The sequence below is a fragment of the Patella vulgata genome, chromosome 5 (genome assembly GCF_932274485.2).
Source record: "Patella vulgata chromosome 5, xgPatVulg1.2, whole genome shotgun sequence".
In the NCBI taxonomy this organism is placed as follows: Eukaryota; Metazoa; Mollusca; class Gastropoda; family Patellidae; genus Patella; species Patella vulgata.
In genome coordinates, this window is record NC_065883.2 from 79,483,143 (window position 1) to 79,510,338 (window position 27,196).

Genomic DNA, 27,196 nt, shown 5'->3' on the forward strand with positions numbered 1-27,196 from the left:
TGTTTATCTCATAGTTTAAATAATTAAATTCGATGATGCATTCACTGAATTATGATTGATTTGATATAATTCTGCAAATAGATATTATCGAACACGTCATATCGAGTTTAAAATATAATAATGAATTCTTAAATAGAGTTATTCCCCTTTAACCATTTTGTTATTTAATTTTGCTCTCCAACGTAGAAGATCGAATTGGTTGGTAAACGAAAGTAGATCAGAGATAACCAGAAAAGTTTCTTAAGGAAATTGCAAAGTAGTAATGATATTATCCTGAACTGTTTTGCTTATATATGTTAAAAAGAAAAAAGATGTCTTTGTCATTTATCTGCACGGCTGGTCGTGGGACGGAGAAATTTGTGGAAGAAGAATTGAGAACAAAATTTAATTGTGTTGACGTAATAAATATTAAAGGACAATCTTGGTGCCTGTCATTATAAAATATGTGATAGAGCTGGTTAAACACATTCCAAATATAATTTTAACACAGAGATCATTGCTACGATAGCTGAGTAATACAGGTTTCCTGAATCGGAAGTGACGAACGGCAAAGGAAAACACGAGTCATCCCTCTATATAACTGACTGATGTGATGAGTAATAACAGATCCATGGCCAAATTTCTGCTCTCTAATAATTCCTTCAAAGACCAGGAAACCTGTATTACTCAGCTATCGTAGCAATGATCTCTGTGTTAAAATTATATTTGGAACGTGTTTAATTAGTTCTATCACATATGTGATAATGACTGACACCAATATTGCCCTTTAATTTACTTACCTTACAGTATTTACACCCTTTTCTTATTTTATTATATTCATTATCATGCCAAGACCCCTCTAGGCATTATGTCATAGAGACTGTTTTCCAAAGTAATTTGCAGTTTCCGACTAGACCTTATATATGGCTCAGACTAGTCGGACAGTAGGCCTAAGCTGTGTTGGTTGTAGTCAAAGTAATAGGCCTATATAGGCTAAATTAGAATAAATCATGGTTCACAGTTTTCCATCAAACTGCAAATCAGAAGGACTTTTTTTTATTTATCAACATCAGATTATAAAAAATATATTATTTATGTTATCTTTCTATATAACCTTTTAAAATATCTGATGGTAAAATATATTTCTATATTACAGTTAAAAATATCTGATGGTAAAATATATTTCTATATTACAGTTAAAAACATCCGATGGTAAAATATATTTTGATGTTAGAAATGAACAGGACATACAACTTGATGATCTGTTAAATTTAAAAAGTATAGAAAGGATTTTCATCAAAATAAATAATTTTAAAACCAGTAGATTACCGTACGGAAAAGGTGAGTGAGATCTGATGTATTAGTAGTAGTAGGCCTACCAATGGGCTTTAGTAGTTATATGATTGTATTCTGTTTAAAATTCTATTTAGAGCCACGGTGGCTCGATGAAAAGGGTGCTGTCTTACTAACCAGGTGGTCCAGGCTTCATCCCGGGTTCGATTCCGATGTAACTTGAGAACGTTCCAATGCAGGAGCAAGGAAGAGTGTCATGTCATTTGGATCGAACAAAAAATCAAAATCACTTGAGTGCTTATGAATCCTTTGCTTATGACTATATTGTGAAAGATGAGTCTCTCAAATGAATATCAGTTCAAAAATGGTTAAATTCCGTTAAATATTTACAAAGATATGATACATCAATTTTCCCAACATTCTACCGACGTTGTAAACAAGTCAGGTGAGCCTCTTTTCAGTATCACTGAATCCAAACCAGGAGGTTATCAATCGGTGATCTTTTGTTTTCTTAACTAAAGTTTCCAACTGCCAAGGAATCCTTTATGAGCACGCCAATGTATACACGGGACCTCAGTATTTTGTCCCATCTGAACAACTAGACAGCTGTACTTGTCATGCCCTCCGTGCTGCACCACTGACAAGGGGAAATAACGTTGGAAAATCCCGATGAACTTTCTCGGCCAATGCAGGGATCGAACATTCGACTTCCAGGAGAGCGAGCCAGCGTCTTACCCACTTATCCACCGTGGGTACATATTAGTGTGGATTAAGCGTTGAAAGAAATTAGTTATTTTCTAAAAAAATTTCTCGTGAGGATGAGAGACTCTAATGATATAGATTTAAGTAAACGGAGCTTTGAAAAATGAAATCAATCTAAAACCAGATTTCATGATTTTTTTTAGGTAAAGGCCAGTTTTTGAATGCGTTAAAGAGAAGATTAGTGAAGAAAGACAAACTTCTAAAATCTTTACAGACATTTACAAAGCTTCACAGAGGATTGAAAACACGAACAGATTCCCTTGAACCAGCCCCTAAAAAATGTAAATTACATATGACATCATCTCCGTCTGTGTTGGATGAAGACAGGCAACATGAGGACGGAAGTATAAGTTTTCGAATTTGTTGTAAACTTTCTGGTCAGATATGTGGATTAATAACATCTCAGGTTAGTCAACGTTCTTGATTAAATATTCTGAACTTTTATGCACCAACTAAGCTAATGCCATTGCATGGAAATTTAGCCCTGGTAGTGGTCTTCCGCCAAATTGTCAAGGGATCTTTTACGTGCAAACTAACTAATATATAAGTGGGCCCTCAGACTAAAAGATCCTGAGAAACTATCTCGGCTAATTTCAGGATTGGCGTTTAGTCATACTGATTATTGAGAAAGAACCTCACTCACTGAACCACCTGTTCAAAGAATTGGTAAATTTGTTATTAAAGTTTGTGTCAAGGGTTGGATTTAAAGTTCCATGAAACAGGTGCCCTTTATATAGTGTTAGATATTGTTTATCGTTTTTAAAATATATTTTAGTTGGTTAAATTTCATTGTAAATCTGTCTAGTGTTGGATAGCCTTCCCAGGTATATTTCATGATGCGATTAGTTTCATTCTTACAGAAACACTGCAGGCTTAAGTGAGATTGTTGTTGTTGTTCTTAGTGTTTAACGTTCGATTCCACCAAATGTGTTATCTTAGCGCATTCGCAGGGGTCGTTTCTGTGGGAGGACACAGAGTAAACCCATGAGGTTGAGAAGGCGCCCCTATCTCCAAGCCACATACGCTCACACCAGATATCGAAACCACAACCGCAAGACAGAGGTGACCGGACCAGTGAGATTGTGCAACTGTTCCCTTTATTTTGCCCTTTGGGACTAGAAAACATTTGAAGTTTTAGGCGGATTGGATTGGATAATGATGAGATTTAATCCCAAAGGGTTGCTACCCTCTTTGTATAGTTTGGTAAAGTTTTGTTATATTTTTATTTTTTACATGTAGGAAGTAAATATTGAGTTGGGGAAACATATTACAAAGATAACTGGTTGGAAAGTAGATTTAACATCACCATTATTAGAGGTAATAATACTTGTTATATTCTAACAGATTATTAATTACATGTTTATTGTTAAGTGTTTTTGAGAAGGCTTTTTGGAAATGACGCTTTATAAAAATTTTATATTCAAACATTTATACAGATAACAGTCCATATAAATAACAGTCCATATTTTACAGGTAACAGTTCATATGAATGATGAAGTTGTTGTAACAGGTGTACCTGTTATAAGGTAATATATATAGATATGTATGTCATCAGATGGTTTTTAAAATTTGGTATGGTAATTTGAAAGATAAGATAGATGAGGAATATTTTTGATTTACAAATCTCTCTGGTTGTCTGCCCTTATTGATCAGTTAATATGAATATTAATCTGAGTCCTGACCTATTGGTTATTTCTAGATGAAATGGGGTTTAATATCCACCTGTACAGACTGGGGTAAAGAAGGCGGGAGCTGGGTTACTATGGTTATAAATATTGTAAATAGCAATTTCATCTTTTTTTTTTTCAGTATACCGATATCGAAGAGAAGTTATATTTTACACCATGGTTTACGATCTACTGTAGCTTGGATAATGTCTCACCTGGCCGATATACAGGTAAAGTGATAAAATAGATGTATTATTTACACTAGCTTGGGTTTAATGTCCCCTTCCATCAAGGATAATATCGCACACAAGAAATGAAATAAAATGGGGTTTAACTTCCCGTTCTGCTCCGAACTGGGATAATGAAGACGGGCATACGCCATACAGTGTGCTATAAGGGAAATTTTGCACTATGGCCTACATCCCATCTGAACGACTAGACAGCTGTCCTTGTCAGGCCCTCCGTCGTGCATCACTGACAAGGGGGAACGTCTTACCCGCCTAGCCACCGTAACCCCTCGCACACAAGGGAAATATTATTAATACTATACTATTTTGATACTGGGTTGCACTCGAAACACTTCCTGGAATAAAACTACTCTTATTCTCATAAAGTCATGTCAAATTTTGTTGCTTGGGGAATCTTACCTATTTAGAAAGGTATCAGAACGATTAAAATGTCTGACAAACCTGTTGATGCACTCGATCGGTTACATCAACTCATTTCCTATATGTGCTTTAATTTTATATTTAGAATCTTTTTAACCAATTCTATCATATATATACAATTCATGGATGGTGGTATTGATGTATTATGAGATGGCTAATTGTCTAAATACATGTTACCACTCTGTACTTCAGTAGGTTTTCTCCTGGTTGTGCGGTTTCCTCCCACTGCTAAAGACCCCTACGCACAAGCAACCATATGTTAGTCCCGAAATGACCTAGTTTGTGTCGAGAACTTGATTAGAATTCAAATTGATATATTGATAATATACTAATTTGTTTGTTTTAGTTTAATGATGTAGTGGTTGATCCAATGTGTGGTAAATCTACGATATTAATAGAAGCTGTTAAATTACAACCTGTAAGTATTAGATATTATATGTAATGGTATTTATAGGGAGGTGTATATAGGATGTAATGTGTTATATATTTATAGAAAGGTGTATATATAGGATGTAATGCTGTGTTATATAGGATGTAATGCTGTATTATATTTATAGGGAGGTGTATATATAGGATGTGATAAAGACAAACAACAATTACGATATTCTATATTAAACCAACAACATGCTGGAGTAGATATCAACTTTTTACATACAGATACTTTACGTAAGTTTAAACTGGTATCCTTGATGGGAGCCAACAGAAACCAAATGGGGTTTGGGTGTAACATATATATACTTTGTGAATGGGACCCTGATGTCTTTTTGGATTCTAATTTATTGAAAAGTCATGTCAAAAAAAGACAACTGTCTTCCTTTATGCAGTTTTAATGAAAAACTGTAGTTCGCATTATATGTCCAGTTTTTTCCTGAACATCTTTGAATCTTAAAGATACATTATGGGAGATTAGATAAAGAGCTGGCAGTTCTCACTATAATAGTTAAAAACTAGATACTGTAAAGGCAATTTGCTGAAAATTTCAGTCAAATTGATTCACTATGAACTGAGATTTTAGCGATTGAATTTTCCGCCTAGCCTCGATCATCATTACTAAAGTCGGTAGGATATAGAAGCTAGTCTTGATTATCCATTTAATAATTAAATTATGAATGGAAGTCGAACAGCAAATCGGAAACCTAATCCAATAAACATCGCAGACTAGCAATGCCATCGAGAGTTAATTATGGTCTGGATAAGTTAATTAATGTCTAATTAATAATCTATATAACATTTCAGGCCTAAAGGAAGACCTGCAATAGACAGATTTAGCTCTTGCATAATGTATGTTTAAGGAAATATTGTCGTATTATATTAGCTGATAAAATGTTTTTTTTTTCTAGATCTACCATTAATAGATGAGAGTGTTGATAAAATCGTGTGTGATGCTCCATTTGGTCAAAAACATAAAACAGACGAAGAAATTAGAACATTTTATATAAAATTATTACAGCAAATTTATAGGTGAGTAAAAATGTTTAACACATGCAAGTGTTGTGGTTTATACCCCGCTTATACGTGACAAGGAGAAGAGTCGCCTGTCCTATCTAGTGGGTTTTCTTCGGGTCCTCCTGTTTCCTCCCACTCCTAAAGACCCCAACGTGCAAGCGAATTAATGAAATAAAATTGAATCGTATGTTAGTCCCAAAATGACCTAGTTTGCCCCAGCGTCCACCAAGCGAATTAATGAAATAAAATTGAACCATATGTTAATCCCAAAATGACCTAGTTGGTGTGGAGTGGACGTTAAACCCCATTTCTTTCTCTCTCCTTGTCAGTGGTGCAGGACGGCAGTCTAGCCGACAAGAAAAAATGTATACAAGTAGTATGGGAATACCCTGTCAATTGACGATCGTAACAAGATTATGGCGTATAGGAGCTGACAGGGCAATTCACTTCATTCCATTTTGTTAGCAGAGGAACCAAATTGACAATAGTTTCATTCATAACACTTGACTAGACAGAAACAGATTGAATATATATGAGTTTTTAATTTTTCAGGGTTTTAAAAGTTGGCGGTAAAATGGTTCTATTGACGAGTTCGCGTCTACGATTTCACGTTTTACAAAAATTAAAACAACCTCACAAAGATATAGTACCGAACATTCAACCCACCATTACTCATTGTGATAATATACAAGAAGATATTCCAGAAACATTTAGTAAGAAAGGGATTCAAGATTTAAAACAACCCCGCAACGAAATAATATCGAACATTCAACAAGTGGCTACTCATAACGATAAAATACAAAAAGATATTCCAGAAATATTTAGTAAGAATGAAATTCAAAGTTGCGTGGGGAATTTTTTGGAGACTAAACATCACCGTCCAATTACAGAAAGCTTGCCTGACGACAATTCATTGAAAACATCTGTAGAAAAGTCATCTATAATTCCTAGTGAAAACGGTAGTTTGGTTGATAATAGTGAAGTACCGGTAATTATTCCTTCTAAAAGTGAATCTGTTTATACGAGTACATCTTTAGCACCAGATATACAACGTAGAGAAAAACATGTGTCTATTACATCAAACGTCTGTGACGACAATTATAGTGAAAATGAAAGTAGAAATGATAGCCATTGCTTAGCAACAAAAATACAACACAAAGAAGAACATGTGGCTATTACATCAATGTGTGCAATAGATGAAGGGTTTGACAAAAGTAAAAATGAAAGTAGAAATGATAGCCAGTGCATCGATCCAAAAATAGAACACATGGATAAACATGTTACATCAAAGTGTGAAATAGCTGAAAGTGAAAGTAGAAATGATCGCCAGTTATTACATTATGTAGAGGATCATTATATAAAGTTAGGTGAAACACACGCTTATATTAATGTTGCGGTTAAACTTTGATATTTTTCGTATTTTAGGTCTAATAAAAGACAATTTATCCCAAGTAGCTCTAGGGGTCTTTAGCAGTGGGAGGAAACCGGAGGACCCGGACAAAACCCACGAGGTTGGACAGACGACCCTTCACCTTGTCACGTACACCCAGGGAATTGAGAGAGAGAGAGAGAAATGGGGTTTAACGTCCACTCGACACAAACTAGGTCATTTCGGGACTAACATATGGTTTAATTTTATTTCAATAATTCGCTTGCGCGTAGGGGTCTTTAGCAGTGGGAGGAAACCGGAGGACCCGGAGAAAACCCACGAGGTTGGACAGGCGACACTACTCCTTGCCACGTACAACCGGGGATTCAAACCACGCCAGTCGACTCAATGACAGACTTTATGATACAGCGCGCACGTGCTAACCATTCGACCATCCACATCCCCGCCAGACAAGGAACAGTATCTAATCAATGGGATGGGATGAAAAAGTTGGTGCGCATGTAAAACAAAGAACCATTGACAGCTTCCATTCAAAGTAAACAGTAAACCATACAGCCCCTGTCCAGACAAAATATCCCTCATAGCACAGTGCATGGTGTAGGCCTGTCTTCATTATCCCACTGCATGGTGTAGGCCGGTCTTCTATAGCCTAGTCAGTGCCGAACAGTAAGAAATTAAACACCATTTCATTGTATTTCCACTTTGAATCAATATGTCGTAATTAAATCAAGTACAATATTATATTTGTAATAATCAATTTTAATCAGGTAAATCAATAACAATCAATAAATCAATAACAATATATAAAAATCAACATATATATAGTACAATATCTACTATTAATATATTATGGCAGGTTTCCTTATAAGGTAGAGAACTCATCATGGCCCCCCAAATAAGGTTATATTGCAGAAGAACTTTTGGATTTAAGACCAGTCATTTATTCCCTATTGCCTTCAATGTTCAATCCATAATGACATTTCTTAGTACATAACATATTTTCTTACATTTCGATGATCTGAAATGTTTATAACCACAAAGAGTTTAACATATCACCTGATATAAATATTGCAAGTGGTTGATCCATTTTGATTTTTTTTCTATACCAGCTGAAAGGCATCTATAGGTCAAGACCCTGTTATCACAGGTGATTTCCCTAATAAATGTCTGTTTATTTCTTTCCACCTCAAACATTATGAATATTTATCAAAGCCAGACCGAAAATATAAATTACCATTCAAAATATAAATTACCATTCAAAATATAAATTACTTTGCAAAAGGTGGCTAAGAAAGGTTCTCTATAGTAAACAGATGATCTACATTCGTTGGTAATCAATACAAGTGGAACAGTTTTAGACGATTGTGTAAAATATAGATATAATTTTAAATGTGGTATTTTCCCTGATCAGTTTTATACTTGTCCATATCAGTTTTACCTATAATGTAAATAAGATTTGCTATGACACACTTGTAGCCTGTGTAATATTAGTTTTACCTAATTTGTTATGACATACATGTACCTGTCTTTTAAGAATCCATATAGAAATTCTCATCCACAGTGGCACTTTCCCTTGATCTCGAGCGCGGCACGAATATTGCTTAACATATTATTAGGCAGTGCTTACTATGAAGCCGTGTGATGAGTCACGTAGGCTATTAGTCTCTATTATCCAGAAAAATATTCTACGAATATGTTGAAGACTAGTTTCTGGGTGACCGAGACTAGTACGCACCCAGCAAAATAACAAAAAGGGGAGGTGCTACCAATAGCTATATGAGCAGAAATTCTAACGTATTTGTAGGCGTCAATCATTCTGCTGTGTTGCCTATAATGCCTGTCACTCTGTCGTGACTATGAAAGAGTGGTTTTCGCTGAAGTTAGCTGTGCCTGTTTACAAGTGATTTAACTATTTCGAAAGTTCTACATTCATTTGCTGCCGTATAAACGAAGACACGTAATTCTAAAGGAATATTATGGTTGTGAATTTGATGCCGAAGCAGGATCGGCAAGCTTTCATTCAACATATCACGAAAATGCTTAATTTTGTAGGACATTTACTGACATAAATTTGAATGCCGTACGGGAATTAAGTGTGAAAAATAGCGAGGTCACCAATTTTTATTACGTACGGGATTTGAATATTTTGTTGACATGTGGTTTTTAATTGTGGTATGAATTTAATACTGTACGGGAATTAAATATGAAAAATAGCGAGGTTCACCTATTTTTATTACGTACGGGATTTGAATATTTTGACATGTGACTTTTAATTGTGGTACGAATTCGTCTGCTTAAATAACGATAAGAGTTATGCCCCTTTATTTTCGGTAAAATGTCCGACAAGTAAAATTTTGAAATCCCATCACTGACCTGTAGCCTGTAATGTAAATAAGATTTGTTATGAAACACCTGTAGCCGATGCTGCCTGTAACACAATTTGCCCTATTTGGAGTTGAGATATAAACATAAAAAAAATAGCCTGTTATTTTTATTCAACGTCAATACCTTAAAATAAATTAAATCTTATTTTTATCATAATTTCAATCAAGAATATTTTTGGAGGGCTTCAAATGTTTATGGATAATTCATTAATTGCATTCCCTTGTCAGTGGTGCAGGACAGAGGGCCTGACAAAGACAGCTGTCTAGTCGTTCGGATGGGACGAAAAACATAGGTTCTGTGTATTCATTGGCATGTGCGTAAAAGATCCCTTAAAAGAGTAGGCCATGGTGCCACTGCCCGGACAAAATTTCCCTCATAGCACACTGTATGGCGTATGCCCGTCTTCATTAGCCCAGTCGGAGCAGAACAGTAGGACATTAAACCCCCATTTCATTTCATTTCAGTAATTGCATATTATTAAAAACTGATTCTATCTTATCATCATTTAACTTTATTATGCAATCTTTTCTAAATCACTTGCTCTATAAATTATGACATGATATACAAAAATTACACTGTCATTCATTCTTGAAATTTTATATGTTTATATTCATCAATTGCATTTTATAAAAATAAATCCTATCTTATTCTCATCATCATTTAGCTTTATTTTACCTTCTATTTTTAATCATTTACCCTATAGATGATGACACGATATACAATTATTACCCTGTCATCCAGTCGTTACATGATATTTATGTATACAAAATAATCTGATGTTTATATGGATATAAGGTTCGGAGACTGGCCGAAATACCTTCCCGATAAATCCCACAAAATGTCTTCCTATTGATTTCGTCCAATCATCATAAAGAAAACTGTTGTTGAGCTTTATCAGCCACCATTTTGGCTATTGATAATGAAGATGTTGCCGCGGGAGATGGAGCGTTACGAATGTGTAAAATACGAGTTCCTATATCACCCTCTCCGCTATCAAACACAAAATCTTCTACCAAGTTACCCTCTCTATCTAACGCCTGGGCTCGTACTCCTGTTGGACCCCTGAAATTAAAAAATAAACACTGAAATCAAGGCAAAAGGTCTTATTTAACAAACTCTACAAATACAATTGGTCTTATATATAGGACTCAGTCATATTTATAGAACTCTAGGTCTTATTTATGAGACTCTAGGTCATTGTTATAGGACTCTTATGTCATATTTATAGGACTCCAGGTCATATTTTAGGACTCCAGGTCATATTTATAGGACTCTAGGTCATATTTATAGACTCCGGGTCATATTTATAGGACTCTGGGTCATATTTATGAGACTCTACGTCATAGTTAAGGGACTCTAGGTCACAGTCATAGGACTCTAGGTCATTGTTATGAGCCAAACCTTGAAGAGTTGAACATGTGACTCACTTTATAACATCCGCTCTGTTTAAACTAGGAACGTATTTCTGTAGTTTTTTAACTTGAGCACCATAAAATATACCATTATACATTTCACCCATACCATAAAATAAATGACGAAAGGCTAATTTTCTTAAACCCCTGAAAGAAAACATACAATTGGTTTTCAACACTAGAGGAAGATAATTTGATCAGGATTTGAAATCGGGATGTTTAAATTCAAATTTCTAATGACTTAAATATTTTTTCTGGTAAAATGCAATGCAATGGGCTTTATTACAGCCAATGAAGATATACACCATGCTAGATTCCATGAGGGAAAGTGTTCCCTTACAGTTCCTGTGTTCTGTTAGAATATTTGAAGAGTCCAGGGGAAGAAAGATCTAAGTTACATTTTTGTCTTTCAGCCAATTTAAGGTCAAATAAATACGATGGACTTGTATTTGTCCAGCAGGCCATTTCAGAAGGGCCTTGGTTTGATGTGACCCCGATTGTTTTTACCGGAAATTGATTGTTCCACGGAAAGCTTATACAATTTGCTACCCGATACCGCCATTAACTGGGGTTCGTTGAAAATGTGACTTAGATCGTTCTTCCCCGGGGGCTCTTCATTTGTGGTACGGCGTTTTTAGAAAGAAGTTATGTTTGTCAATGTAAAAATTATTTGATACTTCAGCCAATTTAGTGACCTGAATGTGCATCAAATTATTTGTTGTTAAAATATTTTAAAACCCGAGTAACTCACGTAAAATATTTTAAAACCTGAGTAACTCACCTAAAAGCCAAGGCATCATATAAATCTTTTATACTAAAATCAGTGTAGGAATATCCTTCTCTTTTAAACGCTAAAACAGCATTAGGACCTAACCACACACTTCCATCCATACGTGGTGTAAAATGAATACCGAGAAATGGAAATCTTGGATCTGGGACCTGCCGAGAAAAAAAAACAACATAATTAATTCATGTGGATGTACGTCAAATTTCTGTAAGATTAAAGATAGTAGTATAAATCTAAGGACAGGATACTAGGGTTAGGGAGATATTTTATGCTTCTGTTCTATTATAAGTTCATTATTTCCATTATCTGCTTTCAATCATTTACAAGATAAATCATTTACCCACATTTGTTGGGAGATCAAGTGGGTAAGACGCTGGCTCGCTAGCCTGGAGGTTGGGTGTTCGATCCCTGCATTGGCCGAGAAAGTTCATCCCGATTTTCCGGCGTGGTTTCCCCTTGTCAGTGATGCAGGACTGATGAGACGAAAAACCGAGGTCCCGTGTATACATTGGAATGCACGTAAAAGACCCCTTGGCAGTTGGAATTCGATAGAGTAGGCGATAGTGCCGCTGCCCGGGCAAAATTTCTCTCATAGCACACTGTATGGCGTATTCCTGTTTTCATTAGCCCAGTATAGGAGCAGAACAGTAGGACGTTAAACCCCATTTCATTTCATTTCCCACATTTGTTTCCCATTCCTAGATTCATTATTTACCAAAATTAATCATTTCCAGGATTAATCATTTACCAGATGAATCAGATACCCACACTGTTTCGCTGTACCCAGACTAATCATTTACCCACATTAATCATTTATCAATGCCTCAATTAACCATTTACTAATACATGCATTAATCATTTTCTCATACCTAAAATAATCATTTACTCACATAAACCATTTACCCATGATAATCATTTGCCCATACCTAAATTAACCATTTACCCATGATAATCATTTACTCATGATAATCATTTACTCAGGTACCCATAATAATCATATCATTTGCCTATACCTAAATTAATCATTTAACCATTGTAATCATTCACCTACGTTGATTATCCTGTACCTAAATTATTCATTTACCCAAATTAATCATTTACCCACACCATGATAAATCATTTACCCGGATTAATCATTTATATATATTAAACATTTCAGCTTTCACTGGAGTCAAAATCTCTAATTACACAACATACTGGTCCTAATTTAAAACAATGTATGTGTACTTACTGGATAGATATTGCCACGAACAAGATTACTCTTCTCAGGTTTCAACATTAAATATTCTCCACGGAACGGAACTACTTTAGGCTCCGGATTACAACCTGATTTCTCTGCTATTCGGTCTGCTTGTAATCCTGCACATGTTACAACATATTTACAGTTGACTTGCTGACTCTAAACACAAAAAAAAATTAACATATAACACGATACGAGAAGAGGGACGGCAACAATCCCTTATCAGGTTGACTAAAGCTGGACAGGCTGATACATCTGTGTGAATACTGGATCAAGAAAGAGATGCCGGCGGGTACAGCAATTGTCGAGGTGGTTTTCTCAAGAAAAATAAAAGTTTTTCTTGTCATATCAACACATTTCTTACAGTAATTTTGAGGTAAGCAAATTAATTTAATTATCAAAGATGAGAAGGACAACAACAGACTTAAAATTCTAATGTCATACAGGGGAGGGGGGGACAGGTGGCCGAATGGTTAACGCCATACGGGGGAGGGGGGGACAGGTGGCCGAATGGTTAACACAGGCTCGTTGCATCAGGTCTGTCATTGAGCCAAGTGGCATGTTTTGATTCCCCGCTTGTACATGACAAGGAGTCGGGTCGCCTGTCCAACCTCGTGAGTTTTCTCCGGTTCAGCCTGTTTCCTCCCACTACTAAAGACCCCTACGCGCAAGAAAATTATTGAAATACAATTGAACCATATGTTAGTCCCGAAATGACCTTGTTAGTGTCGATTGGTCGTTAAACCCCATCGCTCTCAACCCTCTTCTTCTCTTTCTCCCTCAAAAGCCATCCTTTGGCCTTAAAGATGACTGCAAATGTTTAAACCATGACATTTTTTGGCCCCTTACAAAGGATAATAATATTTGTATCTTTCTATTTACAGTTTGAGAAGCTATGGGGGAACTACAGTCTACTCTTATATTGAATTTCAACTGCCAAGGGATCTTTTACGTGCACACCAATGTGTACATGTTTTTCGCCAAATCCGAACATCTATACGTTATGCCAGGCCATCTGTTCTGCACCACTGACCAGGTGGCACCACCCCAAAAAATCCTGATGAGCTTTCTCGGCCAACACAGGTTCGAACACGGGACCCCCAGGTCTAGCGAGCTGATGTTCTACTCACTGAGCCACTGCGACTCCCAACAAGATTAACATCTAAACCTTTGATTACCTGCTGTCCTCCTGTTATAGTAACTGGATAATCTAGACTAGTATTATCACCACTTTCTTTTACAGTGCCGAACTTTGATGCCTCGAAATTAGTGTAGATTTGACCTCCGTGGTTTTTAAACGATTCACCGTAATGTTTCGTAACAACACCCCAATCAACTATACCAGTATGAGGGGAGTGTATGGCTTTTAATCCCTGAAAAAAAAAAAAAGTATTGATAATTTCATAAACAACTTTTAAAGAGATATTATACAAAACCTAAATTTTCCTTTTGTGTTTTTCTGGCTTCAAATATATATATACCATCAATTAGAAAATGAAATGAAATGGAGTTTAACGTCCTACTGTTCTGCTCCTATGCTGGGCTAATGAAGACGGGCATACGCCATACAGCGTGCTATGAGGGAAATTTTGCCCGGGCAGCGGCACTATCGCCTACTCTTATATCGAATTCCAACTGCCAAGGGATCTTTTACGTGCATTCCAATGTATACACGGGACCTCGGTTTTTCATCTCATCTGAAGGACTAGACAGCTGTCCTTGTCAGGCCCTCCATCCTGCATCACTGACAGGGGGAAACCACGCCGGAAAATCTGGATGAACTTTCTCGACCAATGCAGGGATCAAACACCCGACCTCCAGGCTAGCGAGCCAGCGTCTTACCCACTTAGCCACGTGATCCCCCCATCAATTAGATATTTATTGACAAGTCTATAATCAGCTCTCTAGATCATCTGACAGCTCAACATATTGGGTTGGCTCCCACTGATATAAAACCATCTAAAAAAAAAAGTATTTGTGTGAATGGTAGGCTAATTAAATAATTTAATAAAAAAAACAAAAAAACTTACCACACAATTGGGTTCAATATTTTTTATTTCATCAGGTCCAACCATTTTTAAATCTTTAACACCATTTTCTAAACCTCTTTCATATAATTTATCTAATCTAGGAATTTCATCAGGAGTTACAGCCACTATTAGCTACAAAAATAAATAAATGTTTACCATATACATCTACTCACAATCTGATTAAAATACAGATCTATTTTTCGTTTTGTTTTTTTTATACTTTCGATGGCCTACACTACATGAAGATCTGACGGGTTGTGACGATAGGTCGCATCAGAGGTCATACGAGTGGCTTTTGACCCTATGACGTCAGACATTGATTAATCAATCAGGGTTGGATTACCCACAGTTTCATGCAAAACACACCTAAGGCTCGCCGTAATAGCTAATTGGCTAATAGCTCACATCATTGAGAACACGTCGATGATAACAACTCTTCCAGATCCTAGTGTAGTAATGACAAGTAAAACTAAATTTTGAAGTATAAAAACGAAATGAAATAGGATCTGTGTTTTATCAGATTGATCTACTCAGTGAACCAAAGGGAATTCCCAATGACCAAGTCAGTAGGATTACATATAAACAACACAAGACAACACCGGACACAGGAATTTTTGCAGGAGGGGGTTTGCCAGTTTCCTGAGACAATGTATCCCCCCCCCTTCCCGCATGGTCTCTATGGTCATTTTGGCGTATATACATACACATTGAGAATTTTAAACAGAGAAATTCAACACTTCGTTTGATGTCAATTTTTATTATGAATTAATACAATGACTTTTTCATTCAATTTCATGGATGCAAAGCATTAATTGAGATATCACATAATGTCTATATCATTATCTCCGTGCTTTGAGTGCCCATCCTGTCCCACATCTGACGATAAAGGATAAAGCACACGGCCCAAGAAACTTTTCTCATAAAAAGTACTGATTTACAAAAAAATTTATGTAGCTGGATCCGCCCCTGGGATGCCACTGTTGAGAATCAAACCTGCGGCCTCATTCATTGAATCCATACACCTTTACTCAGTCAGCCAAATGGGAATTCCCCACAACCAAGTCAGTAGGAAACAGGACTTTTATTTTGAATTTCAACTGTCAAGAGTTTCTCTTCGTGCAGGCCAAAGTGTACACTGACATGATCTCGTTTTTTTTCACACCATCCTAATAAATATTCGAATCCCTGGTTGTACGTGACAAGGAGTAGGGTCACCAGCCAACCTTGTGGGTTTTCTCCGGGTCCTCCGGTTTCCTCCTCCCACTGCTAAAGACCCCTATGCACAAGCGAATCATTAAAATAAAATTAAACCATGTGTTGGTCCCGGAATGACCTAGTTTGTTTCGAGTGGACGTTAAACCCCATTTCTCTCTCTCTCTCCTAATAAATAGACACAGTTCCTTGCCAGGCCCTTAACCTTCCACCACTGACAAGGACGAAACGACATCTTGATCGTAACGCAGTACCTCACTCACTGAGCCACCCGTACGTAACTAACGTACGAAAATTAATTGGTGGCTAGCTTTTTTTTCGCACGTATACAGTGAATGGCCATTTTGCTCAGTAATCCCAGCCAGAATTTGGCTATTTTCTAAATTTGCGTTAAAGTTTAAAATAATAAAATTTGTTTTAGAACTGAAACACATTAACTATTAGTCAATCTCAACGCTAAAAACATCAACAGAATTGATTGTGTATATCTGAAATAGACCCGACCGACGCACAAAATAGTGCAATATGGCGGCCTCTATGAACAACCCTTGCAGACGCTGTCATTGAAGACAACGTCAATTCTATGAGTTGTTGATGTTATTTTTGTGAAAAATCATTGGAAGAAGAGAGAACATGTTGGGACTGTACGAATTATATAGTTTTTATGGGTGCAACGGACACAATGCTGAAGATAAACCTATTGTTTACAATGTTGACCTCATGACCCATTGACGTCAATGTCATGACCTGTGATGTGTAGATCACGTGATACGGATATCATGGCTATTGACTGTGTCTGAGATACTTCTCCGCAGGTAGCGTGTCTCAGATGTTCAGAATGTGAGCCACCATAGCTCCTTTGTGGATGTATAAAAATAGTTCCAACTCACCTTTCCGCATTTATTATATGGTACATTATGTTTATCACAGTATTCATACGCCAAATTTAATCCCTCGACACATAATTTAGCTTTTAACGATCCGGGTGTATAATACATGCCCGCATGTATTACTCCACTGTTTCGTCCACTCTGGTGGAAAGCTGAAAACGAAAAACAAAATGGTTTCTCTCAGACAGAATGCAATGGAATGGAAATGAGTTTTAATATCACTCCAGCAAAATTATTCAGTTTAATGCTGCAAGGAAAAAAAACCTGTTTTTCTGAGACAGAATAGAATTGAGTTTAACGCCATGTCAACATAAGGTCTAACACAATATTATTATTTAAGATTATCTGGTAACCTGTGTATTGCAAAAAGGGAGAATTTTGCCCGCACAGTGGCACTTCTGCTCATCGTAATGTCTCTCTCTCACTCTCTCTCTCTCTCTGTTTCTCTCTTAATATGGGAGATAACTCTTCCGGTCTTATTGACAAGTTGTACATACCCAGTGTATCCTCTTTCTCCACCACAGCAAAGGTTAAATTAGGATGTCTGGTTATTAATTCTCTAGCTGTTGCCATACCAACAATACCCCCACCAACAATAACTATATCATAATTACCACTGGTGGCACTGAAATGTTAAAATAATATCTCTAGTCCAGTTGACTTTCATTTAGAATTGGTCATGGGCTCGCTCCCGGTGTTGGCTGAGAAACTTCATCAGGATTTTCCGGCGTGGTTTCTCCTTGTCAGTGGTGCAGGGTGGAGGACACGTAAAAGATCCCTTGGCAGATGGAATTCGATATTAGAGCTGGCCGGCTAAAATTTCCCTCATAGCACACTGTATAGTGAATGCCCGTCTTCATTAGCCCAGTCAGAGCAGAACAGTAGGACGTTAAACCCCATTCCCTTCAGACATCAACTCTGTGCAATTTGTGGGTATATTCTATTACTTGGTATGAAATGAGATGGCTTTATCGACTAACTTTACGGTACCAACTAGATTATTGAAGATGTCAAGACAGTGTGCTACGAGGTTAATTCTACCAAGGCAGCAACACTACAACCTACTCACTGATAGGATTCTGTAACATTCTACCAACATGCCATCCTCGAAATCCCTAGTGGTCTCCTTCTGTTCCCCTTCAAAAAACCCTGGGTTCATCAATGAGGGAGACACATATTCAAATTATCTGCCCTTGATGATTGTGCTATTTTTATCTACCAATCAAAAAGTTTGTTAAATACATAAAAACTGACATAAAACATTTTCCCCATCCAAAAGTTGTTTTAGGACATCTTTTTGTGTGCACGTCGCTTCTCTTATATTAAATTTCTTGTAAACGTCTGATAATCGAGTGAATAACCCGCCATATTATTGTGTAAACGTCTGATAATCGAGTGAATAACCCGCCATATTATTGTGTAAACGTCTGATAATCGAGTGAATAACCCGCCATATTATTGTGTAAACGTCTCATATCGAGTGAATAACCCGCCATATTATTGTGAACATAAACAATGGGGCTAAGACTGGTTTTTAATCTGTTTTTTGATTGGTTCCTAGAATCAAGCTGCGATCAAGGGTAGATAATTTAAATATGTGTCTCCCCCATGGATGAACCCAGGGTATGGCCGAGTAGAACGGAATCAGACCATTGGGGATACACAAGCTGCCAACATGCACATTGCACCTACGACAGATACGGGACCTGGGTTTTCATCCCTGCATATCAACGTTTTTCTTTGCCAGGTCCGTGGCTTACCTGACCAAGTGCACTAGATTGATCCTCCCCCTGTGCAAGATTATCCCAGAGTTAATGTGATATTAGAATTCCGTAATCATTAAATAAGGGTTTTATCTTTTGAGTCAACTGGCGTGGTTTTGATTCCCTGGTTGTACGTGACAAGGAGTAGGGGCCCCTGTCCAACCTCATGGGTTTTCTCCGAATCCTCTTGTTTCCTCCCCCTGCTAAAGACCCCTACGCGCAAGCGAATTATTGAAATAAAATTGAACCATAGGTTAGTCCCGAAATAACCCAGTTTTTGTTGAGTGGTCTTTTAACCCCATTTCTCTCTTTGTCTCTCTTTCACCATTATAAAATTAAAAGGATTTTTTTCAGTGATCACTGTTTGGTGAAAGTGGATGTTAATCTACACCCTAAGTCAATTTACAACTTTTGCCACAAAAGATTGTTTTTGAGTTATAACTTTCCATTGCAGATACAAGATAAACCCTAAAATATGATATGTAATGAGTGGGGGGGGGATATAGATACACGTAGACATGAAATCTTTCATCGTCATACTTCATACCGGCCATTAAAACTAACTTTACATTACTACATCGTAATATCTGATTACATCGCATAACTTCTACACGACAAAATAAATAAAATTACCCACAATTATTGTACTTTTCTTAACTTTATCTCGCTAAAACATCCACGATCGTATTTCTTATAAAAACTCACTTGTCTTCGAAAATCTCTCGCAGGCCGTCTTATCCTAATATCTTGTTTTATTTATATTGAAAATAAATAATAAAATAGAAATGAATACATCTCTATCTGGTTCCATTACTTTCTCGAGATTTTATTTTTTCATTTCTTTCATTAACTTCTCGATATTTATTTAATAAATAATCTAAGGGTTGGATAAAACTATTAAAATTTTTAATGTGGGTGCTTAAGTTTCCTGTATGAAGCCAAAATTTCAAACAAAAGCAGCTTTGATGAAATGAGATGTAAACAGGAAAAAATAATTTCCTCAAGGTATATGGGCGTACAATTTTCACATTTCACTGTTCCAACTTTACAAATCATAACGTTAAGTCGACAATACCAAAATGAAATGGGGTTTAACGTCCTACTGTTCTCAGTGTTCTGCTCCTAACCTGGGCTAATGAAGATGGGACGACAATACCAATCGTGCATTTTATGGACTATATGCAATTCTACTTGGTTTAAAGATACATTATGGGAGATTAGATAAAGAGCTGGGAGTTCTCACTATAATAGTTTAAAACTAGATAATGTAAAGGGAATTTGCTAAAAATTTTAGTGATTAGGGGTTTTTGTCGCTATGGAGAACCCAGGGCTGATTGAGATAGCATTGGGCTGTAGCATATGCTATATATAAAGGGACTTTATATTGTAATATAATATGCAGAAATATTAAAACACATATCATCATATTATGTACGTTTGGTATATGTATAACCAGGGTTCCGTGTACACATTGGTGTTCACGTAAAAGAACCCTTGACAGTTGGAATTTGATATAAGAGTAGGCCATAGTGCCGCTGCCCGGGCAAAATTTCCCTCATAGCACACTGTATGGTGTATGCCCGTCTTCATTAACCCAGTCGGAGCAGAACAGTAGGACGTTAAACCTCATTTCATTTCATTTCCCATTAATTACTGTGTTAATTTTATCCCAATTTGAAGGATATAATTTGCTATAATCCCTAGTTTTAAATACTCAAGACCTCTGTAGACCCATCGACCCTAAATAGGCTGGCTACTCTCTGTAGGATGTTTCAGCATGGACTTTATAATGTATTATAAGGTCCATGGTTTCGGCTACCAACATATATAAATCTAACCCCAGCAGGACCAGTTAGCACATTTCTAGCCGGGGGTTTAGATGGCTGAATGGTTAGCGCATGCACACTGTATCATAAGGTCTGTCATTTTGTCAACTGGCGTGGTTTCGATTCCCTGGTTGTACACGACAAGGAGTAGGATCGCCTGTCCAACATTGTGGGTTTTCTCCGGGTCCTCTGGTTCCCTCCCACTGCTAAAGATCCCTATGCCTAAGCGAATTATTGAAATAAAATTGAACCATGTTAGCCCCGAAATGACCTAGTTTTGTGTCGAGTGGACGTTAAACCACATTCCTCTCTCTCTCTCACATTTCTAACCTTTTTGACAAAAACCTCAGTCCACCAGGCAATAAATATCTTAAGTTGTTTCAAACAATATTATTCATTAAATAAGATAAGAATATGTTTTTCAAGCTCTCTTAAAACTTCAGATTAAACAAATCATAAAAGTTTGAAATTATCTAAATAAAAAGATCAAGCCATTATAAGCAATAAGATAGTAAATGGCAGATTTACCTCTCATAAAAAAAAATTTCCGACACATGTCAACATTTGTGTCGTCAAAAAGTGGTTTTTAACACAGGTAAATAAATATTGGTTTATAAAAACCCAATATTTACTTTTTAGACAAAGGAAAAAAAAACCCAGATAGTCAGCTGATGACAAACTTTAGATGACAAGCTTTATATTTATTTATGAATGTACTTATATCTAGAGAAGTTTACAAACTGACAAAAACAGAAGCCATTTTATATCAATTGATAAGGTTAAAGTATTATACGTGACGTTTAAACTTTGTTTTTAATAACATCTTAATTAGACTGACAAGTGGAATTGGACACTTTTAGACGAGGGAGAACCACAAGCTCCGCCCCCTGGTAGAACGTGCCACTGTTTGTCAACAATACGAGACAATCGCTCAGCCAATCAAATCGCGGGAAATCCTACACCGGCTGCAATGTAGAAATAATGTGAACTTGCTTGCCACTCGAGTTTTTGTCGAGTTGACATGAGGTTAGTGTATTAGCGTGTGCATTACCTGTTTGTGAACGTGTTCTTGGAGTATATTTGTGTGGAACATGCCGATACTTTGTTGTAATCAGGCCTAACTGATCGCAAAGATGGAATCGAAGGACGGAGCAGTCGAAACACACTTGCCGATGAAGCCATTGCTCTCCAATTTTAACACCGCGAGATTCTCACTCTCAGCGAGATTACCTAGTCGCTCGCTCAGTGAACCGGCTTCTTTGAACGGTGCGAAAACTCCAGAAAAACGGAATTCTTCAGGATCTGCTATGGAGGAGGAATTAAAATGCCCGGTATGTCGGAGATGGTACTGCAAACCGCTTTTGCTTCCGTGTACACATTCTATTTGTACTGCATGCGCGGTTGCGGGACAGGAACCCTCACAGAGTTTGGTTCCTCATCCCGTATCCGACGAGGGTCAAGCAAATGGTCCCGTTATCCAGGATGCGGATAATTATCCAGAAATTGACAAATTAAGTATGGTCAGTGAAGCGGACAGTGGAGTCGTGTGTAATAGTCGACCAAATAGTTATCTGGGAACACCGAGTGTGTCAAATATATTCACCTCCTCGGCCCTTCAGAGCTGCCCCTACGGATTGCGGTGCCCCGTGTGTAATAAGATTGTACTATTGGATGATTTCGGGGCCCTGTCTCTACCAACAAATAAGGTCCTGGAGGCAATAGTGGAGAAATATACTCAAAACAAACAACCGAAAAAGCTGGAAATTAAATGCGAATTGTGCGTTAATGGGGCCGATATTGCGACAGCAATGTGCGAACAATGTGAGGTCTTTTATTGTGATACATGTCGCGATAATTGTCACCCTTCTCGGGGTTCCCTGGCTAAACACAATCTAGTGGACCCGACCCAAGGCAAAAATATTCTACAATCAAAAAGGAAAAGAAAGGAAGCTAAATGTAAAGAACATTCAGAAGAATTATTGAGTATGTTTTGCGTGGGATGTAAAATACCCGTTTGTTATGTATGTTCTCAGGATGGTCGCCATATAAATCATGATGTACAGTCTCTTAGTGCGATGTGTAAAGCACAGAAGGTAAGCCTATATTTTATACATAGGAGAGATGGAGTGGATGAATGAATGGGTGAATGAATAGCACACTAACCTTCCTAATATAGCATTGGCATAGATGTAACAGGAATGGAAAGATTGGATAGATGAATGAAGAAATGAATGGATGAATGAAGAAATGAATGGATGAATGAAGAAATGAATGGATGAAAGAAGAAATGAATGGATTAATGAAGAAATGAATGGATGAATGAAGAAATGAATGGATGAATGAAGAAATGAATGGATGAATAAAGGAATGAGGGAAGGAATGAATGACCACATAATGAAATGGATGGATGAATGAAGAAATAAATGGATGAATGAAGACATGAATGGATGAATGAAGACATGAATGGATGAATGAAGAAATAAATGGATGAATGAATGGATTAATGAATGGATGGATAGATGAATGAATGAAGAAATGAATGGATAAATGAAGAAATGAATAGATAAATGAAGAAATGAATGGATAAATGAAGAAATGAATGGATAAATGAAGAAATGAATGGATGAATGAATGGATGAATAACAAAATAGGCAAGCTTTATTTATATAGGATAGACCAAAGAAAAATAACAATGGAGAGATTGTGGAATTTGAGAAGGAATGAAACCCCTTGAATGAATGAATGAATAAATGAATGAATGAACCATCAAGAACTAGAAATATGAAAAGACAAATGAAAATTATCTAAAACAAGATAAAAAAAAATTACCACCATGAAATGGCTGGATGAATGAAAGGAATGAATTGAGTGAAAATTATTTTGTTCTTTTAATCTCTATAATCACCTGTCTAAAATAGATCAGGGTTGATTGACAGCTCTGTTAACGAGATAACTGATTAATTGATTAATAATTCAGAGTTATTAAATAAATAATTAACAGGCAAACACTCGATCAATTTTACTCCCAACCATGCACTTATGTACCTAATATGCTATTTACTATAATAGGCCTACCCCCCCCCCCCCCAAATTGTACAGGGCAACAATACAATAATAGGCCTAACCTTACATGCACAGGGCAACTTACAATACAATCATAGGCATATCCTTACATACACAGGGCAACAATACCTTCATAGACATATCCTTACATGCACAGGGCAACCATACAATCATAGATCTACCCTTACATACACAGGGCAACAAAACAATAAATAATAGGCCTAACCTTACATGCACAGGGCAACAATAAAATAATAGGCCTATCCTTACATACATGTACACAGGGCAACAAAACAATAATAGGTCTACCCTCATTCACATACACAGGGCAACAAAACAATAATAGGTCTACCCTTATTCACATAAGAGCAACAATACAATCATAAGCAGAGTAGGCAGTGAATTAATTTAAAAACACAACTACAAACACTAAGGGTACAGAACCAATTAAAAATGCTTTCTAATACACCAGTACATGGATCCTGACAAGAAGTTTGGAACAATATCGAAATTCTATTCTATAATGGGAAAGAATTGATTATGTTGTTGGAAGTAGAAAAGATTAGGAGGGCTGTGTGCCAGTGTATGAGTAGTACTGTATCTGGAGAATTGCATGCACCATATTTTTACATGTACAATGTAACTGACTAGCTATGGCTGATGTATTGGATATTCAGCTGTGTGTTATCCTAGAGCTGAAAGCTGTCGACTTAAATAGCTTCTAAAACCGTTAGCTGTAATACAGGGATCTGTGGCATGCTGCTAAGACTCTAATCTCTTTAACACAAAATATTACATTGTAGATAGAAATGGATGAAACATTAAACTTCATACTTTCTCACATACGCTATTCGTTTTTTGGGGGTTTTTTTCTCTCGCTGTCGGTAATAAAGAAAATTGGCCTAATGAATTCAGCATTTGGTGAATTGCAAGCAAACTGAGTTTTTGAACCCCTTTTCCTCACTCTTTAATACATTAACACATTATTATTAAACTTTAAACACAATTTCTTAGAAATCCCTTTTTTAAAGATACAGGTTATACTTAATTAGTATATTCAGGAAAACCACACCACATACAACAAATAAATAGTAGCCCAGAAGAAAAAGATGACAAAAAAAGTGTAATCAAAGTAATGGCTGGATTTGAGGGGATGTTCAATCCTCTGTAGCGTTATATTATTTGTTAATAATATCTTTAACATGGTTTCAAACTTCTTTACTCAAAATACAGGTGCATATGATTTCATGAAAAATCTGATAGGTAATTTTGAGAAAAGGCAAATATAAATTGTGGTATATTAGATATACCACAGATAATTTTACAATATGATTTCTTTGATAAACCACCACAGTATGAAAAATATGACAGGGTTTTACAATAATGCACAGAATTGTGGTTTAAACATGCAATATTCAGTATTTTGATGCATGGCATGATAGAAAGCATGGTATATTAGATATACCACAGATAGTTTTGCATAATGCAACAGACTGGATGTTTTGAAGAGAGGTAATATTTAAACAAGTTATCAATATTATTCATAGATGCAAGTGTGCAATATCAAATATAACCCATGATTGATCAGTTTTTAATAGGATCATAAATGATTGATACAGGGTGGTGTAGATGCTAGCTGTTATCGGGTTATATATCACAATAAACTCACTGAGGCAGCTGAGCTATGGTATATGCAATAACTACCAGATAATAAAAATATGGCCTATTGGTAATTCATCCAGGGCTGTTGTTCATTGATTTGAGAGAGAAATGGGGTTTAATGTACACTCAACACAAACTAGGTCATTACGAGACTAACATAGATTGTTTTGGGTGTTAAGGATCTTTGGATTTGTAAAGAAGATTGAAAACACAGTGTAAAGAATTTTGATGTTCTAATGAAAAATCATAATCCAGGAAATTGTGTAATTAAAACATAGGGCTAAAAATACAGTAACACATCATAGTAGTTAGATACATATTAAAGATATAAAATACAGTGGAACAAGTTTAGGTGGCTATTTATTAATCAATACCCTGAAGGATAGAAGATAAAATGGGCGTGGTCATTGAGATATACATAATAGATAGATATACAGAGAGCATTCTATTGTTCATATCTATATACATGTATTGATAGAATAAACATCCAGTGATAATATTGATAGAATAATCATCCAGTGATAATAAGTTCATAAATAATAGACAATAACAATCAAGGTGTGTTTTGTCCTCACCATAAAGATGAATAGTTGCGTTAATTGACCAAAAGAAAAGTTATTAATGGAAGTCAATTCTGATCATTTACTTCACAGTATGAAATAGATGTAGATAATTGTCTTTTAATTGATTTCAATAAATAGTCAAAAACATGTTATTCACGGTTTCTAGGCGAAATTAAACAATCCATAAAGAAAACTTGATTTTTGAAGTCAGAGGGTACCAAAAATAAAAAATACCAATAAATAAGTACTGTTGAAAAATGGCGAAACATGTTATTTATTGGTTTCTTAGAAGAAATTGTTGAAACATGTTATTTACTGGTTTCCTAGAAGAAATTAAACAATGCAGTGATGCTATACATTAATGAAAACTGTTGATTTGAAGTCAAAAGGGTACCATATTAATCGTACTAATAATGGAAAAAATAATGAATAAGTACCCTTATGAAAATGGTATGTTATAAGGGTTACTGAATAGATATATTTTTTTTAAACAAAGATATAAAAAAATAAGATATTAGCATGAAAAGGGTTACTTTGTCTGCAATATCACCTCGGTGGAAGCGGACGTAAAATACAACTAACACACACACAAAAGGGTTACTGAGTTGAATTTTGCATATGTATAGCGAACCCAGTGCTGAATCAATATTTTTTAAAACATTAATGCCAACAGCCATAGAGATCTAAAATTAACAGTGACTAGCGACTCGATGGTAACGTGCCAGTATTCCAAGGTAATTTGTAAAACTGTAGAAAGAAATCCATTCTCATGAATACAAGTTGTTTTATTGGCAATAATTAGCTGGTGTTGCCTCCTATAATCTTGGTTGGTTTAACTTAAATTTATGGCTTCACTCATGACAGTTTCTCTGCTTTCAAAGTTAATTTTCTTGCAACTAGCCAACCTAAGAAATATTGCATTTCGAAACACCCCTTTTTCTCTTCAAAACACAGAAACACTTATAGAAATGTGTGCATTCTTTTTTGTGCTGATGGGAGAATTAATTTAAAATATGTACCTCTATCGGACTTGTTGATAAATTGGAAAATGTACATCTATATATGTAATGATTTGGATATTATCACAGAAAATATATGGATTTTAAGATTGAATAGGTTAATTTTGAAAAGAACATTTATTTAGGAAAGATCACAAAT

At 36.1% G+C, this 27,196-nt stretch overlaps 3 protein-coding genes and 1 long non-coding RNA gene across 6 annotated transcripts in view; 3 read left to right on the forward strand and 1 right to left on the reverse strand.

Annotated features, from left to right (window-relative positions):
- The first annotated feature begins 195 nt into the window (after nt 1-195).
- Nucleotides 196-7,269, forward strand: LOC126822674 (THUMP domain-containing protein 2). Of its 3 annotated transcripts, none has more exons than XM_056100843.1 (10): nt 196-424; nt 1,176-1,320; nt 2,178-2,440; nt 3,274-3,351; nt 3,508-3,560; nt 3,844-3,931; nt 4,716-4,787; nt 4,927-5,035; nt 5,710-5,830; nt 6,368-7,269. In XM_056100843.1, the coding sequence occupies exons 3-10, from the start codon at nt 2,327-2,329 to the stop codon at nt 7,221-7,223; spliced, it is 1,491 nt and encodes a 496-aa protein (XP_055956818.1). In that variant the 5' UTR covers nt 196-424; nt 1,176-1,320; nt 2,178-2,326; the 3' UTR covers nt 7,224-7,269. The 3 variants fall into 3 exon arrangements, with proteins under 3 accessions (XP_055956818.1, XP_050407644.2, XP_050407645.2); XM_050551687.2 differs by having other exon boundaries at nt 196-398; XM_050551688.2 differs by lacking the exon at nt 3,508-3,560 and having other exon boundaries at nt 196-398.
- Nucleotides 7,270-7,952: 683 nt separating this feature from the next.
- LOC126822682 (L-2-hydroxyglutarate dehydrogenase, mitochondrial) lies at nt 7,953-21,943 on the reverse strand. Its single transcript, XM_050551707.2, has 9 exons — nt 21,802-21,943; nt 17,659-17,786; nt 17,162-17,313; nt 15,060-15,191; nt 14,208-14,402; nt 13,021-13,188; nt 11,784-11,941; nt 11,018-11,149; nt 7,953-10,652 (listed from the first exon to the last, which is right to left on the reverse strand). Exons 1-9 carry the CDS (start codon nt 21,930-21,932, stop codon nt 10,457-10,459), a joined length of 1,392 nt encoding a protein of 463 aa, XP_050407664.1. The 5' UTR covers nt 21,933-21,943; the 3' UTR covers nt 7,953-10,456.
- LOC130012852 (uncharacterized) lies at nt 13,184-14,470 on the forward strand. The gene is made up of 2 exons (XR_008788107.1): nt 13,184-13,405; nt 13,914-14,470. It is a non-coding gene; the product is annotated as an uncharacterized LOC130012852 (long non-coding RNA).
- LOC126822672 (E3 ubiquitin-protein ligase TRIM9) overlaps nt 21,725-27,196 on the forward strand; it is a 187,868-nt gene continuing 182,396 nt past the window's right edge. Inside the window, exon 1 of the mRNA XM_050551677.2 lies at nt 21,725-22,843. Coding sequence (XP_050407634.1) covers nt 21,884-22,843 — 960 coding nt within the window. The 5' untranslated portion in view covers nt 21,725-21,883. The remainder of the gene's footprint in view (nt 22,844-27,196) is intronic.

What these genes read in the sequence shown, in the direction of transcription:
- LOC126822682 (XM_050551707.2), bottom strand. Translation starts at nt 21,932, where the DNA reads ATGGCTTCATCGGCAAGTGTGTTTCGACTGCTCCGTCCTTCGATTCCA. An exon ending in CTATAACAGGAGGACAGCAG is followed by an intron (nt 13,189 to 14,207) that starts GTAATCAAAGGT and finishes TTTTGTGTTTAG; the next exon opens with AGTCAGCAAGTCAACTGTAA. An exon ending in AACAGAGCGGATGTTATAAA is followed by an intron (nt 10,653 to 11,017) that starts GTGAGTCACATG and finishes TTTTAATTTCAG; the next exon opens with GGGTCCAACAGGAGTACGAG.
- LOC126822674 (XM_050551687.2), top strand. Translation starts at nt 294, where the DNA reads ATGTTAAAAAGAAAAAAGATGTCTTTGTCATTTATCTGCACGGCTGGT. An exon ending in TAGATTACCGTACGGAAAAG is followed by an intron (nt 1,321 to 2,177) that starts GTGAGTGAGATC and finishes GATTTTTTTTAG; the next exon opens with GTAAAGGCCAGTTTTTGAAT. An exon ending in ACAGGTGTACCTGTTATAAG is followed by an intron (nt 3,561 to 3,843) that starts GTAATATATATA and finishes TTTTTTTTTCAG; the next exon opens with TATACCGATATCGAAGAGAA.